This window comes from Pimephales promelas, chromosome 24 (assembly GCF_988280905.1).
Source record: "Pimephales promelas chromosome 24, fPimPro1.hap1.1, whole genome shotgun sequence".
NCBI classification, from domain to species: Eukaryota; Metazoa; Chordata; class Actinopteri; order Cypriniformes; family Leuciscidae; genus Pimephales; species Pimephales promelas.
In genome coordinates this window covers 900,593-917,670 of record NC_142792.1, presented here as the reverse complement: position 1 = coordinate 917,670, position 17,078 = coordinate 900,593, and the positions used below count along the sequence as shown (strand labels likewise).

Below are 17,078 nucleotides of genomic sequence, written 5' to 3'. Positions count from 1 at the left end.
CATCAATGAATTCGAAGTAAAGGCAGAGATAGCAGCGTTACCTAGCTACTTCCTATGACAAGACCCCTGTTCCAAGATGGCGGCGGTTTTGACGTATGCTTAGAACCCCAAGGTGAGGTCTAGTGTATATGTCTACCCAGATAGCAGACTGACATTGAATCAACGTGGAAATATGACATCGAAACAACGTTGATCTGACATTGTTTTGCTCATCGAATTAACGTTGAACCAACGTCAGACGCGTCATTCTTTCAAAACTAACGGAAAATCAACTTGAAATCAACGCGTTGTTTCAACGTTATGAAAGCAAACCAATTTTCGATTTCATTTAGCTTTGAAGAATGCCGCGTCTGACGTTGGTTCAACGTTAATTCGATGAGCAAATCAACGTTGTTTCAATGTCATGAGAGACGTCGTTTCCACGTTGATTCAATGTCAGTTTGCTGTCTGGGTATGGTTAACGAGTTTCACAAACTAACGTTACCGTTAACTTAGTGGTTACGTCCCCACTTTCGCCTCTCTTTATTAAACAACAGAATTTATTGATGTTTAGTTAAATGTATAATATTAAGATTAACATGATTTATCAAGGTAAAGTTAAAAATTTGATTAACTAACGTTACGTCATTGACACAAATTGTGTAATAATAACACATTTGTGTGTAAAATTATCAAGAATAACACATTGTTTCGTTAAAAGTAACACAAAATGTGTTGTCCTCAACACAAGTTTAAAAGTGCATTGTAATAGAGGGTTTTCACCATAGACAGTATAAGAAATGGACAGAGTGATCTCATTGTAACTCCATTTATTGAGACGATTGAAGCCCGTTTTTGGCGATTTTTTTTTTAGCACTTCTGTCCCTGACGCGCAGACTCAAACAGAGCTTGACGACGTAGATGTGACGTGAGTAACCCGTCTGTCTCCTAGTGCTGTGGCATGAGAAATCTGAATAATTCCCTTCCCAAAACATGCAGAGGTGGAGAGTGTGAATAGGAGCTGTCCATGAGCGAGGAGCAGGAGACACTTTTGCTAGGTATTCTGATTAATTATTTTGTCATTTTGCCTCCACGTTTCCCCGATTGCCCGCGAGCTTCTTCTCATGTCCATACGGTAATCTCTCTTCTGTGCGACAGAGAGTCGCGTGGGTATGACGCAATCGTTTTGCAGTCATACTGCAATTGCAGCGCCAAATTTTGACAAACTAAAGGTAATATGTGGTAAAGGTCCGAACGAGCTAGCTTCTCTAGCCCGTAACGTTACTGCAATTCTTCCTTCTATTTCTTATCCCGCTACGTTTAGATTGTCAGTCTAAGAAGCACATGAAATCCGTTTCAATCCGCCAAATTTGTGAGTCTGTTCAGTTCAATGGCATTGTTCATGTCCAGTGCCTCCAAGATGGCCTACTTCCGGATTGATGACACTTCATGAAAACCCTCTTCGCGTACTAGTACACTAACGTTAACTTAATAATTAAGTTAATAACTTAATAAATTAACTTAATTAGTTAGATTAATAAAACGGGTTTAAGAACGTTTTACTGCTTTTAAAATGTTTCAAAAATGTTTGTTCTTGGTTCTTCAAACACTGGGAACGATCTGAAACAGGTAGCCTAAAACTAAAAAAAATATTTAAATTCCGGATAAAATGTTTAAAAAACATTTGATTGATGTGTAAATAATATTTTTGTGCTAAATATTTAAGAACATTATTAAAGAGCAGATACCGCTGAATAAAAGTTATTGGTGTGTGTGTGTGTGTGTGTGTGTTCAGTTCTTCACCATCTGAAATGCAGCTGGAGGTCGAAGCTTCTCTGAAAGCTCATAAATCAAACAGTCTGGGAGGCAGTAACACACACACACACACACACACACTTATAAAATAAAGTATAATTTCAGTGTTCACAGACGCAGGTTAATGTTCATCAGATGCTGGTTCTGCCCCGCGCTCATGGAATGCCTCAATTAACTATTGAACAGTTTGATTACCAGGTGTGTGTGTGTGTGAGAGAGTGAAAGAGAGAGTCTGAGTGAGTGATTCTCTGAGTGTGTGTGTGTGTGCCATCTGTTGATCACGACACAGCAGCGTTCGATACAGAATCCTGTACATGGTGCAACATCTCAGACAGGACACATGAATTCACTGAGACACCGACACACACACACACACACACACACTCTCTCTCTCTCTTACTCACTCACTCAAACACACACACACTCCCAGTCTCTGAAGGCCCATCTGCTTGAGTGACCTGTAGTAATTAGTTATTAATCTTCACATGAGACAGACCTGAGCTAGAATACATTACCACGCTTACCGAGACACAACAGGACACACAGAGGAGCGGAGAGGCGTCGGGGGTGGGGTGGAGAGGGGTGAAGGGGCGGGGCTAACCAGTGTGAAGAGGGAGGGGCAAACTGGGATGTTATATCCCATAGAAAGCCATAAAGTCCCCTTTAAGAGTAAGTGTTAAATGCATCATCCACAAGTATATAGGTGTGTTTGGGTTATTTTAAAATAAATAAATTATAATTAATATATCATAGAGTGTGTTTGTTGTGGTGGTGATTAGACGATCTGTGGTTACATCACAATCGTACTGCATTGTGGGACATATAGATCCCTGAAGTGTACAGGGACCCTCGGTCCAAATCGAGAGAACGAGTGTCTGTCCATTTAAGCTTCCCTCGTTCGCTTCACAAAGTGTAAGGCACTTCAAAATGGCGGATTCCCCCGAGGGTAAGTGCGTAGGGAGGTTTGCAAGTGCGTGTGGAACGCAGCCCTAGTGTGATGTAATGAAGAATGTTTCAACAATTCATTACTAGTTTATGGAGCTTGTCTATTTACAATTATAGATTTACTAAATCATTCTAGGTTACTGCTCAGGATTTGTTAAGTGGTTGCTAGGGTGTTGCTATGCATTTATTCAAGTTTTTTGTGTGTTTTAACAGGTGGGAGGGTTTATTATCATACTGGCATGTGGTCGCTAGTGTGTGTTAGTGTGTTGTGGCGACCACAGGCGGTTACGCGTTGCTTGGTTACCGAGGCTATGCTGTGCGGTTGCTATGACGCTCTGGGTACGGTTCTTATGCACTGTTGTTGGTTTCACTGCGTTGCTATGTGGTTGCTAGGGTCTTGTGGTTTGTTGCTGAATTTGTTGTTGTATTGAGTTTAATACTTAGTGCTTATTGGTTTGATCACATTACTAGGATTTGTGTACTATCCTTGTGAGATTGCGTGTGTGTAAGAGGTGTGTGTGTATGTGTGTGAGTCTGAGTGTGTGTTTAAATCTGAGTGTGAGTATGAGAAAGAGTGTGTGTGTGTGTGTGTGTGTGTGTGTGTGTACACGTGTGTGTGTGTGTGTGTGTGTGTGTGTGTGTGTGTGTGTGTGTGTGTGTGTGTGTGTGTGTGTGTGTGCACACAGGTTTGGAGCTGTAATGCATCATGTGAATGCCTTAGAGGCATTTGTGGGTGAGAGGCCCGAAACACACGCACACACACGTGTTTAACATCTGGACGTGACATCAGACCGTGATTTCTCTGGCGTTCTGATTCTCGCGTCACAGAAACTGCAGCATCACATTATTCTCCCGCAGAACTACACACTGCAGTCGCACACACACACACATGTTTTATGCATGTCCAAACGTACCGGTCACATTCACACACGTGCAGGAATCAAGGGAGTGTGATGTGAACCGTTTCATGAGAGTAAAAACCACTGATCAAGTGCAAATCCAGCTCTCGTGAATATCAATGCATGAAAACACACTTCTAACATCAGGAAACACACACTTCTGGATTTATTGAGTTGATTGTATATAAAATTTAATTTCACTTGACAGAGTTGATCATTTCGGGAGGGAAAACTACAGGAAAAATATTACACCTCAAATTCTCAAATTATATTCTGCACAAACAAAATGAAGCTGGTAATTTTTTATTATAATAATCATATTCTCATTACTGTACTGATCACTTTAATAGTGTTTTTTCTATTTTGCATGTTTTATTGTCTATTAAATTTTTTTTTTTAAATTTGCAACCAATGATCTGTTGACTTTCTCGATCTCATAATTTTGCCGTTTAATCTCATAACTGACATAAATCAAAATTACGACTATCAAAATTTCAATTTATGCTCATAGTTTTGAATTTGATTCTCATAATTTAAATGATTATCTCTTTCGATTCTAAATACTGTAAACAAATAATATAAATTTGTGAAAGGCAGTGCAACCAATGATCTGTAAACACTGCACAATTGCATCACAATAATGAGAATTAATGTGAAAATGTCCTTAATTGACATTTTTTAAACACACTTGATTTTCTTCATGCAGAATATAATCCCCTCGACTGAGAGTGACTCCGGATTCTTCCTCTTCCTCGGCTGAGAGTGACTCCGGATTCTTCCTCTTCCTCGGCTGAGAGTGACTCCGGATTCTTCCTCTTCCTCGGCTGAGAGTGACTCCGGATTCTTCCTCCTCCTCGGCTGATCAGTGAGTGTTTCCCGTCAGCTGCCGTTGCTGATGATGACGGATGTGCCGTTGTGTGTGTGTGTAGTGCTCGTCTGAAAGTGCACGTGTGAGTTCACATGGTAAGGACTGGTCCCGTCCTGGCCGATCCGGGGCCCCGGGGCCCCTCTGCACCCCATGGAGGAGAACAGCACCGGGGAGGGGTAATCTCTCATCTGAACGTCCTCCACTTTAATCATCTCCTGTTTGGCTCTGATCCGGGTCTCCATCCTCTCCGGATCCCGAGGGGTCGAGCGAAACGGTCCGTTGTCATGGCAACTGTCTCCGGAATCACCCGACGACGCTCCCGGTGAGCTGACCGCACGCTCCTCGTCCCAGTGAGCTGTCGGCGAAACACACACACACACACATTCAGATTGTCGTTTACTGAACTGCCAGTGCACTGATCTGCAAATATACGAAGACGATCTGAGTGATTTCACATCAAAGTAATGAGAATTATGGGAAGAATTATATATATACTGTATATATATATATAAATACACACGTGCATGTATATATTTATATAAAAAATATAAAAATTGTTTTTTACACATAAAATATTTATATTAATATATAATTTAAATTACTTATAAATACAGTATATACATGAAAATATTTTTTAAATAAATACATGCGTGTGTGTGTGTGTGTTACTATATACAAAATAATTATACCCAGCGCACACACACAAGTATATTACGTAAATGAACTTTTATTTTGGATGTGATTAATTGTCGCTCAGCACTAATTTAAATATAAACATGAATATCAATGACTTTATCGGGAACAATAAACACCAGTGTGCCAATTTACAATACTTAACACGTGGCCAAGATGACGTCATGTAAAAGTGGTTTTGATGAGAGATTATGATTCCCAGCATTAAATAAACTTCCTCAATATTAAGGAATCCTAAAAACGATCATGTTTCCACAAATCTTCGTTTTTTTTAAAGTGTGTGTGATTTCTGCGGGGTCATGTGACTTGTTCGTCCAATCACTGACCGTGAGTTTGATGAAACGCTCGTCCGTCTCGCGCGGCGTCCCACCATCCCTCTCTCACGCCCAGCGGTGTGTGTGTGTGCGCGGTGTGCATGTGCATCACGTCAGCCTGAGCGAGGCCGTAACACACTCCCGCCGCTTCTGACGGGTCCGGCCGCGGGGAGGCGGAGTCAGGCTGAGGGCTGCCGTCCCATTGGCTGTCGTGATCCGAGTCCGAGCGATCCGGCGGGAAGCCCGAGAACGGCTGGACACAGAACCGAATGAAAATATCACAAATTATTCAGACAGAAGTTTGTGTTTACATAATACAATTGTAAAAAAAAAAAAAAAACCTCTAAAATTATAAAAATTGTAAAAATTTGAAAATTTTTCATATTTTTTCAGTAAGTGTGATCAGGACACTATAGATAATTTAGTGAGGAGAGCTAAATAAAGTAAACTGGGACATATTACACACAAATATTCTTCATACAACGACTACCAGTGACATATAGAAATTTCGGACCAAAAATTAAAAGTTAATAAACTGTGATAGTGTGAGAAATGTTGAAGGTGTGTGTGTGAGACCTGTGAGTAAGGAGAGAGAGAGATCTTGCTCCTGGCGTTGGGCACTGGAGGTTTGTCCTCGCGCTCGTGATGGTTTGTGTACGGGAACGCTGGTTTACTGGGATTCAACTGGTCCAGAGACAGCAGCAGGCCTTTATATTCAGTGTCCCTAAACACACACACACACACACCCTCATGTTTTAACACTTTATAACACTGTTCCGTCTTAATGAATAACTACACAGGAACGAATGAGTAACGCACTTATTTAGCACTTATAAATCAAGTGTTACTATATCCTATATTAATACTAATTATGTAGATCAGTATCTAAAGTCAACAACATTATAACTCCCTAATATCGACTGAAGTTATTGTTATTTTATTAGATTTTGAATAGTAATTTCTTCTGATGGATTCGGCGACTTCAGCCATGACTGATGTGTGTTCCCATGATCTGCACCCCTAGATAATGAATGAATAGTTCCTTTAGAAAACTGTAGTAAACCTTGAGTCATTACTAATGAGTTACCTTATATAATATATTATTATTAGGGCTGTCAAACTATTAATCACGATTAATCACATCCAAAATAAAAGTTTTTGTTTACATACTATATATGTGGGTGCACTGTGTATAATTATTTTGTATATATAAATACACACACAATATTTTTTTTAAATATTTAATACCAGCATGTGTGTGTATTTATATATAGAAAATAATTATACACAGTGCACCCACATATATATATTATGTAAACAAAAACTTTTATTTTGGATGTGATTAATCATGATTAATCGTTTGACAGCCCTAATTATTATTATTCATATTATTTATGAACCTGTATATCGTAGTTCTCTATGGAAAAAAAAAGTAGTTATTGATGAGCTAAGAGTGAACCTGAGCGCTATTACTGATGCGTTAATGAGAGTTTGTTGTTAGTGATTAGCAGTCACTCGAGTGTTAACTGCGTTACTCGTTAGTTCCTGTGCAGTTACTCATTAATGAAGGAAGCGTTTTATTGTGATGATGTCACTGACTGCGACCCCTGAACATGAGTCCTGAGCACTTGTGAAACGTCTCTCATTGATTTCACACCTGTGGTTTTGTGTTGGTGACCTTTGACCCCACACTGGGACAGACAGTAAACATTATTCGGCTCTTATCATCGTTTGCATAATGAGAAGCCGGTTTCATCATCTGTGATATTGATATTGTACTGTGAGTTTCAGATGACCTCAGTTTGACCCCGCACTTTAAATAAGAGTTCATCATAACACTACAAAACTTAAGCTCTTTTACGTTAACTAAAAATCTGCAGCTCTTAAATCTCATTTGCATATTCAAATTTGGCGTGTGAAAACGTGTTTATACATCATAAAGTTAAACACATCTCTACAATGAAAGACACGAGGGTGAGTAACGATTGAAATACTGTCGCTTGTCCCCTGGTCACAGGTGTGTGTGTGTGTGTGTGGGACTCACGTGAGGACGTAATTGACGCTGACGATGCAGTGCGGTCGAGACGAACGACTGTTGTGGACGATTGTGGCGTAACTTTGAACCCAAACCCATCCGCCATGCTTCGACAAGAAGCGGTAATACTTCGTGGTGACCTGTCCTTTCACAAGCACTACACACACACACACACACACACACACAGAGATCACATTAAACATATGGCTCATGTTTCTCTTTACATTAGATAATGTTACACTGATAGAAGAGAAGGTTCTATATGGAACCTTAAAGGGTTCCATCAGATGATATATGTATATATATATTATCAGATGATATATGTATATATATATAATATATATACATATATCATCTGATGGAACCCTTTAAGGTTCCATATATATAATATATATAATATCTATATATATAAATATAGAAACTTTCCATCACACTGTGCACCTTTGAAAGCTTTCAAGCACAGAATAAAACATAAAAAACTTTTTATCTCGCAATTCTGAATTCATATCTCGCAATTCTGACTATATCTCGCAATTCTGGATTTATATCTCGCAATTCTGAATTCATATCGCGCAATTCTGGATTTATATCTCGCAATTCTGAATTCATATCGCGCAATTCTGGATTTATATCTCGCAATTCTGAATTCATATCTCGCAATTCTGGATTTATATCTCATAATTCTGAATTCATATCTTGCAATTCTGAATTCATATCTCGCAATTCTGGATTTATATCTCGCAATTCTGAATTCATATCTCGCAATTCTGGATTTATATCTCGCAATTCTGAATTCATATCTCATAATTCTGAATTAATATCTCGCAATTCTAAATTCATATCTTGCAATTCTGAATTCATATCTTGCAATTATGGATTTATATCTCGCAATTCTGAATTCATATCTCATAATTCTGAATTAATATCTCGCAATTCTAAATTCATATCTTGCAATTCTGAATTCATATCTTGCAATTATGGATTTATATCTCGCAATTCTGAATTCATATCTCATAATTCTGAATTAATATCTCGCAATTCTGAATTCATATCTCGCAATTCTGGATTTATATCTCGCAATTCTGAATTCATATCTCATAATTCTGAATTCATATCTTGCAATTCTGAATTCATATCTCGCAATTGTGAGAAATAAAGTCAGAATTGCAAGATGTAAACTTACAATTGTGAGATAAAATGATGCAATTATATTTTAAAATGTTTTATTCTTTGGCGGAAACAAGCTTCTATAGTGCCATAGTCAAGCGCACTGAACAAACATATTATCCTCTCTGACGCGATATATATATATATGTATAACAGTAGCTCATTAGAAGTGAATAACAGTGTGTTACTGTATGATGCAGACTCACACAGATGATGAGCGCAGCGCAGGTGAAAACTGTCACAGCTGTGCACGTGATGATACAGGGTCTTCTCAATCAGGTCCTGTGGCTCATATCCTGTCAGCTCTGAAACCCTTATAGATCAGAACACACTAGAGTCAGCACTGACCCCGAAACACATCAAGCTCTTCCTCTCAGTCTCGTTTTACAGCGCTAATATCTCAACATTCTCCAATCAAGATACATTACTGGAGGAGAACGACGACCGGAGAAATCAAGATGTGAAACATGCATCAGTTTGTGTTTAAAACAAGAACAACAAACAGGATTAATTTCCTGACTCTATTGGCAGATATTTTGTTAAACTCACTTCATTTTGATGCATTTTTCAGAAAACAAAACTTTACAAGCTAACATAAATATATCCCATGAATGTGTTTTCTTGAACGTTACGGGGACAGAGACACTGTATCATTCTTCACACATTATGGAATGTTACTTTTGAATCTGAAACATTTAAAAACCGTTACATTTAAAAACAAACACCAACTGAAAAAGTACAATTATTTTGATTTAAGAATGTTTCGATATATGCACTGCAACGAGACTGAAACTCTGATGTGTGTGCGGTGTGACGTGTGTATTACAGCGCACGCTCCACCTTGAGTCCAGGAATATGAGCTTCATGTCCAGACTGGCCCGAAACATGAACATGTTGCTGTGAAGTTTGATCTCGGTGACGGCGCTGGGCGGTAGAGTGTGTCCGACCGCCACCAGACCCACGTTCTGATAGCAGCCGTCGAACAGAGCCGAGTCCAGCCCGAACGGCCGGATCTTCAGATACCCACTGCAGTGGATCACCTGAGGGTCAAAGGTCAACTCTTACGCTCTTCGGCACATCACTAAAGCCTAACTCGAAATATTAGTCAAGTGTTACCTTATATCCTCCACTCGTGAGCCCAGCGTTACGTTTGGCCAAAACACATTTCATCCTCAAGAAGAACGATCGCTCAACTTCGTACTCTAAAAGGAGAATAATTCACATTCATCAACTTGAGTTCTGGTTTTTACTAAAAAGTCCCCCTGTGGTGTAAATCCAGCGTTTAATGTTGTTTATTGTTCATTATGTGGTGTTTTTAAGACAAATCATGTGTCGACAGCATTGCTGAGTATTGTAAGACAGTCTCAAAAACACGCTTTGAAATCGCTGGTGTTTCTGACGTCACAAACGAGCTCGTAACCAATCAGTTCAACATGTGATCGTCAACCAGTGGATCTCTGAGTGAGGGAGTGAGTGAGTGGAGGCGGGGCTCATGTGCATATTCATAGATCCGCGCATACTAAATGAGGCAATGGTGTCGAGTTACATTCAAGAAATTTTAAGGCATGAAGAATTAATGATGCTTAAATATGTAATTTTGTGAAGTTTTAAGAGATAAAATGATTGACTACGGGGGGATTTTAAGATTATTATTGAACGGTCTTACAACATTATTAACCCTCTGGGGTTGTTCATTTCAGAGTCACACTCGGGGTGTTCGGGTCCAAATGGACCCAAATTGCGGGATTCATATTTTAAAAAAATATATATTTTTTTATTATTATATTTTTTTTATAATATTTTTTCTTCAAAAGAAAATTTCAAAAAATAAATATATAATTAGTATTGATGCAATATTTATGACAAAATTTCCCCCCATTGAACATAATAGAAATTTTTTTTTTTTAATTTTTTTTTTTTTTTTTTTTTAAAGCTGTATTTCATTTTAGAGTCAAGCCTAGGCCTCATAAAAGCAATTTTTAAAATGAGATGGATGCCATCTGGTGGACAAACTGAGCATTTTAAAAATGCAAAACACATGTATAATCTGAATTTGTTGGTGTGTTTGTGTATAAAAGTGTGTGTGTGTGTGTGTGTGTCTGGATATGTCTGTTTTGCACTCTTGATGTTTTATAGATTCACCCCTTCACTGTTGTGTGCTTTTTTTCAAGATCGTGGCTGATTTGTAGATTGTACGCACAAAAAAACTCAGTATTTTCACATTTTTGCCAATTTCCCATTCATTTTCCATGCGGGTCCATTTGGACCCGAACACCCCAAGTGTGACAATTTTTTTTACAACCACTTAGACTACTCACATCCTGTCCCCAATTTTTTTGGGTGTTCAAATACCAAATAACAACAAAGTCACCAAATTTCAGACCACTCCGAGGAAGCTGTGATTTTAAAAAAACATTTATTTAAATTCTTCGGGTCCATTTGGGCCGAACAACCCCAGAGGGTCAAAGGAGTCATGAAATAATAACATTTTGACATTTAATAACATTAAAACATGCAAGTTTCAGAGCTTAAAACATCCTCTTCGTTATAAACAAAGCAGATTTAATCGAACTCAAAAACCTCAAAAACATGGTGGGATCTGTGATGTCACGTGGGCTAATTAATTTGCATATGCCCGCCTCCATAACAAGACATCGACCAATATGTTGTTCTAGATAAAGTGAGTTTGCAAAGCGTGTGTGATGTCTTACCTTGGACGAAGTGTGTGTGATACGCCGCTTGTGGCGTCAGAACCGCCGCCATCTCGTCATGATCGGCCGGATGAACATATTCATAAATGCTGTTTCCCGTCAGCTCTACCTGTGTGGAAGGACTTCTGTCATTCTACTGGAGCAATCGTGAGATCAAAATTCACAATATTTTCAAATATTTGATTATGGCGGAAACAAGCTTCCATAGAGCCGAACAAACATAATCACAAAACCACAAAGCCAGTCACTAGGGTTGAGATCTACACATCAAGCTCAATAAATGAGCTTTCCATTGATGTATGGTGTGTGTTTTTATTGAACATCTGGAATCTGAGGGTGCAAAAAAGTCAAAACATTGAGAAAATCTCCTAAAGTTGTGCATTTATGTTCACGATATTGCTTGTCCAAAAAAGAAATACATTTTTATACATTTACATAATATCTTCATAGAATATGATCTTGACTTGATATCTTAATGATTTTTATCATTAAAGAAAAATTGATAATTCTGACCCATACACTGTATTGTTTGCTATTGCCTCTGATACACCCGTGCGTCATGTGACTGGTTTTTTGGTCCAGCGTCTCACACACACACATACACACATGAACGTGGCATCCGTCAGATGTTAGTGTGTTCTTCACCTGTGAGAGTCCCAGATGAACCGACGCCGTCTCAGAAATATACATGATCTTTCCATCTGCAGCAACTACAAATATAAACCCGTCTAACGTCTGCAGATCAAGAATATCAGACGGGTCATGACCGGAACACACACACACACACAACGATCTGCAAACAAGCTTCGTTAGACACTGACAACCAGGCATGCGTGTTTCAGGGCTCCTCAGGTTACACTTTATATTACAATGTCCTTGTTACATATGTTACATGTACTTACCGTAGTAATAACAGTAAATTATGCGTAATTACATGCAAATAACCCTTAACCTAATCCTAACCCTAGAGTAAGCACATGTACTGTAGTTGCTTAATATGACTCAGTACTTGAATATATATTTACACAATGACACCATAAAATAAAGTGTAACCGTTGTTGCTATTTACATGTAAAACATTTCCTGAAGTATTTCTAAATTATTAAAGCCAATGATAATAATAAAAAAGTCTTCATATTACCTGGAGCATCTTGCTGATTATTACCTGGAGTAAATGTGATCCGAGCTCTTGTGCTGTGTGATCTCTAGATCGGGCTCGACCCCACACCTCCCCCAAACCTGCACACACACACACACACACATCTCAATAATCACACGTCTCAATCAATAACCCATAATCACACGTCTCAATCAATAACCCATAATCACACGTCTCAATCAATAACCCATAATCACACGTCTCAATCAATAACCCATAATCACAAGTCTTTATCAATAACCCATAATCACACGTCTCAATCAATAACCCATAATCACACGTCTCAATCAATAACCCATAATCACACGTCTCAATCAATAACTCATAATCACACGTCTCAATCAATAACCCATAATCACACGTCTCAATCAATAACCCATAATCACACGTCTCAATCAATAACCCATAATCACACGTCTCAATCAATAACCCATAATCACACGTCTCAATCAATAACTCATAATCACACGTCTCAATCAATAACCCATAATCACACGTCTCAATCAATAACCCATAATCACAAGTCTTTATCAATAACCCATAATCACACGTCTCAATCAATAACTCATAATCACACGTCTCAATCAATAACCCATAATCACACGTCTCAATCAATAACCCATAATCACACGTCTCAATCAATAACCCATAATCACAAGTCTTTATCAATAACCCATAATCACAAGTCTTTATCAATAACCCATAATCACACGTCTCAATCAATAACCCATAATCACACGTCTCAATCAATAACCCATAATCACACGTCTCAATCAATAACCCATAATCACACGTCTCAATCAATAACCCATAATCACAAGTCTTTATCAATAACCCATAATCACACGTCTCAATCAATAACTCATAATCACACGTCTCAATCAATAACCCATAATCACACGTCTCAATCAATAACCCATAATCACAAGTCTTTATCAATAACCCATAATCACAAGTCTTTATTAATAACCCATAATCACACGTCTCAATCAATAACCCATAATCACACGTCTCAATCAATAACCCATAATCACACGTCTCAATCAATAACCCATAATCACACGTCTCAATCAATAACCCATAATCACATCTTTATCAATAACTCATATTCACACCACAGAAGGATTCTGCAGGTTTTGTGCACTTGGGTAAATATCATATACAACTTACATGTTTACATTCAGCTATAATTTAATCTGTTTTTAATTCAAACATTTTATAATATTTTATAAAATCAGAATTATAATTTTATTGTAATACTCATAATCCTTGTTATAACATTCACTTAGCCATAAGCTGTGTGTGTGTGTGTGTGTGTGAGAGAGAGAGAGAGAGAGAGAGAGAGAGAGAGAGAGAGAGAGAGAGAGAGAGAGAGAGAGAGAGAGAGAGAGAGAGAGACTATCGATAGTGTGAGTGAATGTAAGCTCGTGAACAAACACTGCCGTCGGGAAAGCAAATCACGGACATCAGCCGCAAATCACGTGACCGACATATTAATACACACTCGCTCACAAGCCTGTAAATGCCACACGTAGGCCTACACACATACACACACACACACACACGCACACACTGCTGGACTTGCCTATTTTCTGAATTGATCCATTAGTGTAATGATTCGCACATTGCGGTGAGTTATATACGGGGACTATAGCGACGAAACGTAAATATAGGCCTATATAGCCTATATATATATATATATATATATATATATATATATATATATATATATATATATATATATATATATATATATATATATATATATATTGTCTATTGTAATGATAATACTGTTTATTATTTTACTACTATTAACGATAACTATTATTAGGCTATAATTATTATTATTGCCCTATATGTTGGCCTTTTACTCAGTTTGCGTTTCCTTCATGTGTGTGTGTGTGTGTGTGTGTGTGTGGGTGTGTGTGTGTGTCCAGTGCTGATAAATATGGAGGAAAAGGCCGCGTAAGGATATCGTATTTATTAGATTTCAGGCACAATAACTAAATTAACGCACGATACAAAATTAAGTGTCTTTTTCGACTACGTATTTCTAACACGAGTTTTTAACATTTGTTCTCATTAAATTTTAATATTCTTAGGTCTCTGATCAAACATTTAGATTTGGGTAAATGTAAACACCATTACGGTGTGATGAACACTTCGAACATTTAGGCCCTACACCCCAAAACCGCTCTAATTATTTCACATTGATAATTATCGTGGCAAAGTTAAAGCTGCTTAATTCATGAAAACGATGTTTCTCGCAGATGTGGCTTCAAAGAAAGAAGAAAATCATCCGCTCGAGCATCAATTATAATTTCATCTGTTTCTTAAGTGACTCGTGCTCGCGGGGTCCAGACAGCCTCACGCGCGCCCGGTGTAATGAGCGCGCAGGGTGCGCAGGCACGCTCGTGACCGCGAGAGATCAGGGCGACTCATCCTCTCACAAACACCACTCTCTCTCTCTCTCTCTCTCTCTCTATCCATCTACCAATCAATAAATTTTTTTTCAAAATGTTTATTTCCAATGCAGCATTTTAAACACACTATAGCCTATGAATCTGAACAATTATTTGATGTATTTCCTGTAAAGTAAAATCGATTTGAAAAGCGAAGGAAGCTCGGCTGTAAAGCGCATTTTAAGCTATATTAAATTTTCCAGTTATTATTAGCTGTAAAAAAATAAAATAAAAAAACAGCCCGTTATGCTGCATGATATTGCAACTCTTACCATATTATTGAATATATTGCCGTATAGTTATTGTCGGTTTGGTTTGGGTTATAGTTGCGTGTAATTATGCATAATTTACAGTTATAGTAACTGTGACATGTGTAATGACACTGCAAATGTATCTTGATGTATGTTTATATATTTGCACTGGAAAACAAGACAGTGTAACCTAATCAAGCTGTAATGAAGCACGCGCTTTATTTGCATAACGCTTTTAAAAATATAGGCTACAGACCGTTTGATTGCAGCTTTACTGTTACTATATGACAGAATATTTATAATGTCGTGCTAGTCTATATTTTTAGAGCGTGTTGAAGATGTGACAGGACTCTTCAAAACCCACAAATAGACTTCGGCCTAGTGAAAAATATGATGGAAAACGGAAGAATTTATGAGGCATTTCCCTCTGACTCTGAGATGCTGAACATTTTGAAATATAGCTCGAGCTATTATTATTATTATTATTATTATTATTAAAAAATAAAGTTTCCAAACGGGTGTTTCCCAGTGAAAGAACAGTTTTTGGCTCAACAAAGAGGATTTTTTAGTGAGTGTGTGTGTGTGTGAATAATAATAATTTCGCAGCGCTGTAAATGTTTCGCGGAACGGACTGGAAGTATAACGCGTAATGTTTGGCGCGCTGACTGAAAGAGGACTGTATTTGCTCATTGCGTGTGTGTGTGTGTGTTGAAGAGCTCTGACCTTGCGGGAACACCAGGCGCATCTTCAGGTAGCTGCTGGTCAGTCTGATGATGGACGCTTTGTCCAGCTGAGATGTGATCGCGGACGGTAACGGCAACATCTTGGCGAGCTCGTAAAACTCGCTGTTCTCTTTCTCCCGGCGCGTTCTCGCCGCGGTCTTGGACTTCTCCTTCATCTCAGCGCGAATAGAGTTCAAATCCCGTTAAAGTGTCAGTCCATCCAGCGACACGCGCAGAGCTCATCGGACAGGTGTGTGACACCGACGCGTGGACGCGCATCTGACCCGCGCAGGCCTCAGACACACAAAAACTTTATCAATCCGCCGTTTCCCAGCTATAAACAAAAGCAAATGCAGATTAATCACGTGCATCATTTCTGAAATACATAACTCTAAATTATGGAAGCATGCATTTCTGTAAAGCTGCATTGAAACGGCATGTTGAGCAAATACATGTGAACTGAATTGAATAATATTCCGCGTAATTCACGAGCCTGATTGCAGACACGCAGTGCAGTTAAACGTCTATCAAAACTAGCATTTATGTCTTATAATTATGATAATTTAAAATGCTATAGTAGGCCTATTTAATTTTATTATCATTATTTATTATCATTTAATTTTATTATCACAGTAAAACTCACAAAAACATGTTAACATAACGTATACTCACCCCCTTTTGTTTGAGATCAATATTTCCACAACATTCGCAGACCGTTCATCTATTCTATTCTATTCTATTCGGCTTGGAATCTTCACTACATAAGCTCATCCTCAGGTAGTTAGCCTACCGTGTGTGTGTGTGTGTGTGTGTGTGTGTGTGTGTGTCTGAAACGAGCTCGAGCTGTCCAGTCTTACCGTCACTCACGCGCTCATTGGTCTGAGTTTCTGAAGGCGCGCGCGAGAGAAGACAAACTTACGAACTGTACAATGACAAATTAACGTCATTTGCGACTAACAAATTAAAGCCTTTAATATAAACCAAGTATAAAATGCAAAAAAAAAAAAAAAAAGATAGCGTACATATGATCATGAAGAGTTGATTTTTATAATAGACCT

General features: G+C 38.3%; 1 protein-coding gene across 2 annotated transcripts; it reads right to left on the bottom strand.

Annotated features, from left to right (window-relative positions):
* Positions 1-3,789: 3,789 nt before the first annotated feature.
* sim1b (SIM bHLH transcription factor 1b) lies at positions 3,790-16,832 on the bottom strand. 2 transcript variants are annotated; one of them, XM_039660778.2, is made up of 12 exons: positions 16,693-16,832; positions 16,022-16,354; positions 12,568-12,665; positions 12,072-12,161; positions 11,427-11,535; positions 9,832-9,917; positions 9,556-9,755; positions 8,922-9,028; positions 7,558-7,705; positions 6,090-6,237; positions 5,526-5,766; positions 3,790-4,861 (listed from the first exon to the last, which is right to left on the bottom strand). In XM_039660778.2, exons 2-12 carry the CDS (start codon positions 16,194-16,196, stop codon positions 4,518-4,520), a joined length of 1,746 nt encoding a protein of 581 aa, XP_039516712.1. In that variant the 5' UTR covers positions 16,197-16,354; positions 16,693-16,832; the 3' UTR covers positions 3,790-4,517. The 2 variants fall into 2 exon arrangements, with proteins under 2 accessions (XP_039516712.1, XP_039516713.1); XM_039660779.2 differs by having other exon boundaries at positions 12,592-12,665.
* Positions 16,833-17,078: the final 246 nt, after the last annotated feature.

Excerpts from the sequence above, each read along its gene's own strand:
- sim1b (XM_039660778.2), bottom strand. The coding sequence starts at position 16,196 with ATGAAGGAGAAGTCCAAGACCGCGGCGAGAACGCGCCGGGAGAAAGAG. Across the intron at positions 12,666-16,021 it reads GCGCCTGGTGTTCCCGCAAG|GTTTGGGGGAGGTGTGGGGT; the intron begins GTCAGAGCTCTT and ends GTGTGTGTGCAG. Across the intron at positions 4,862-5,525 it reads AGCGTTTCATCAAACTCACG|CTCACTGGGACGAGGAGCGT; the intron begins GTCAGTGATTGG and ends TTTCGCCGACAG.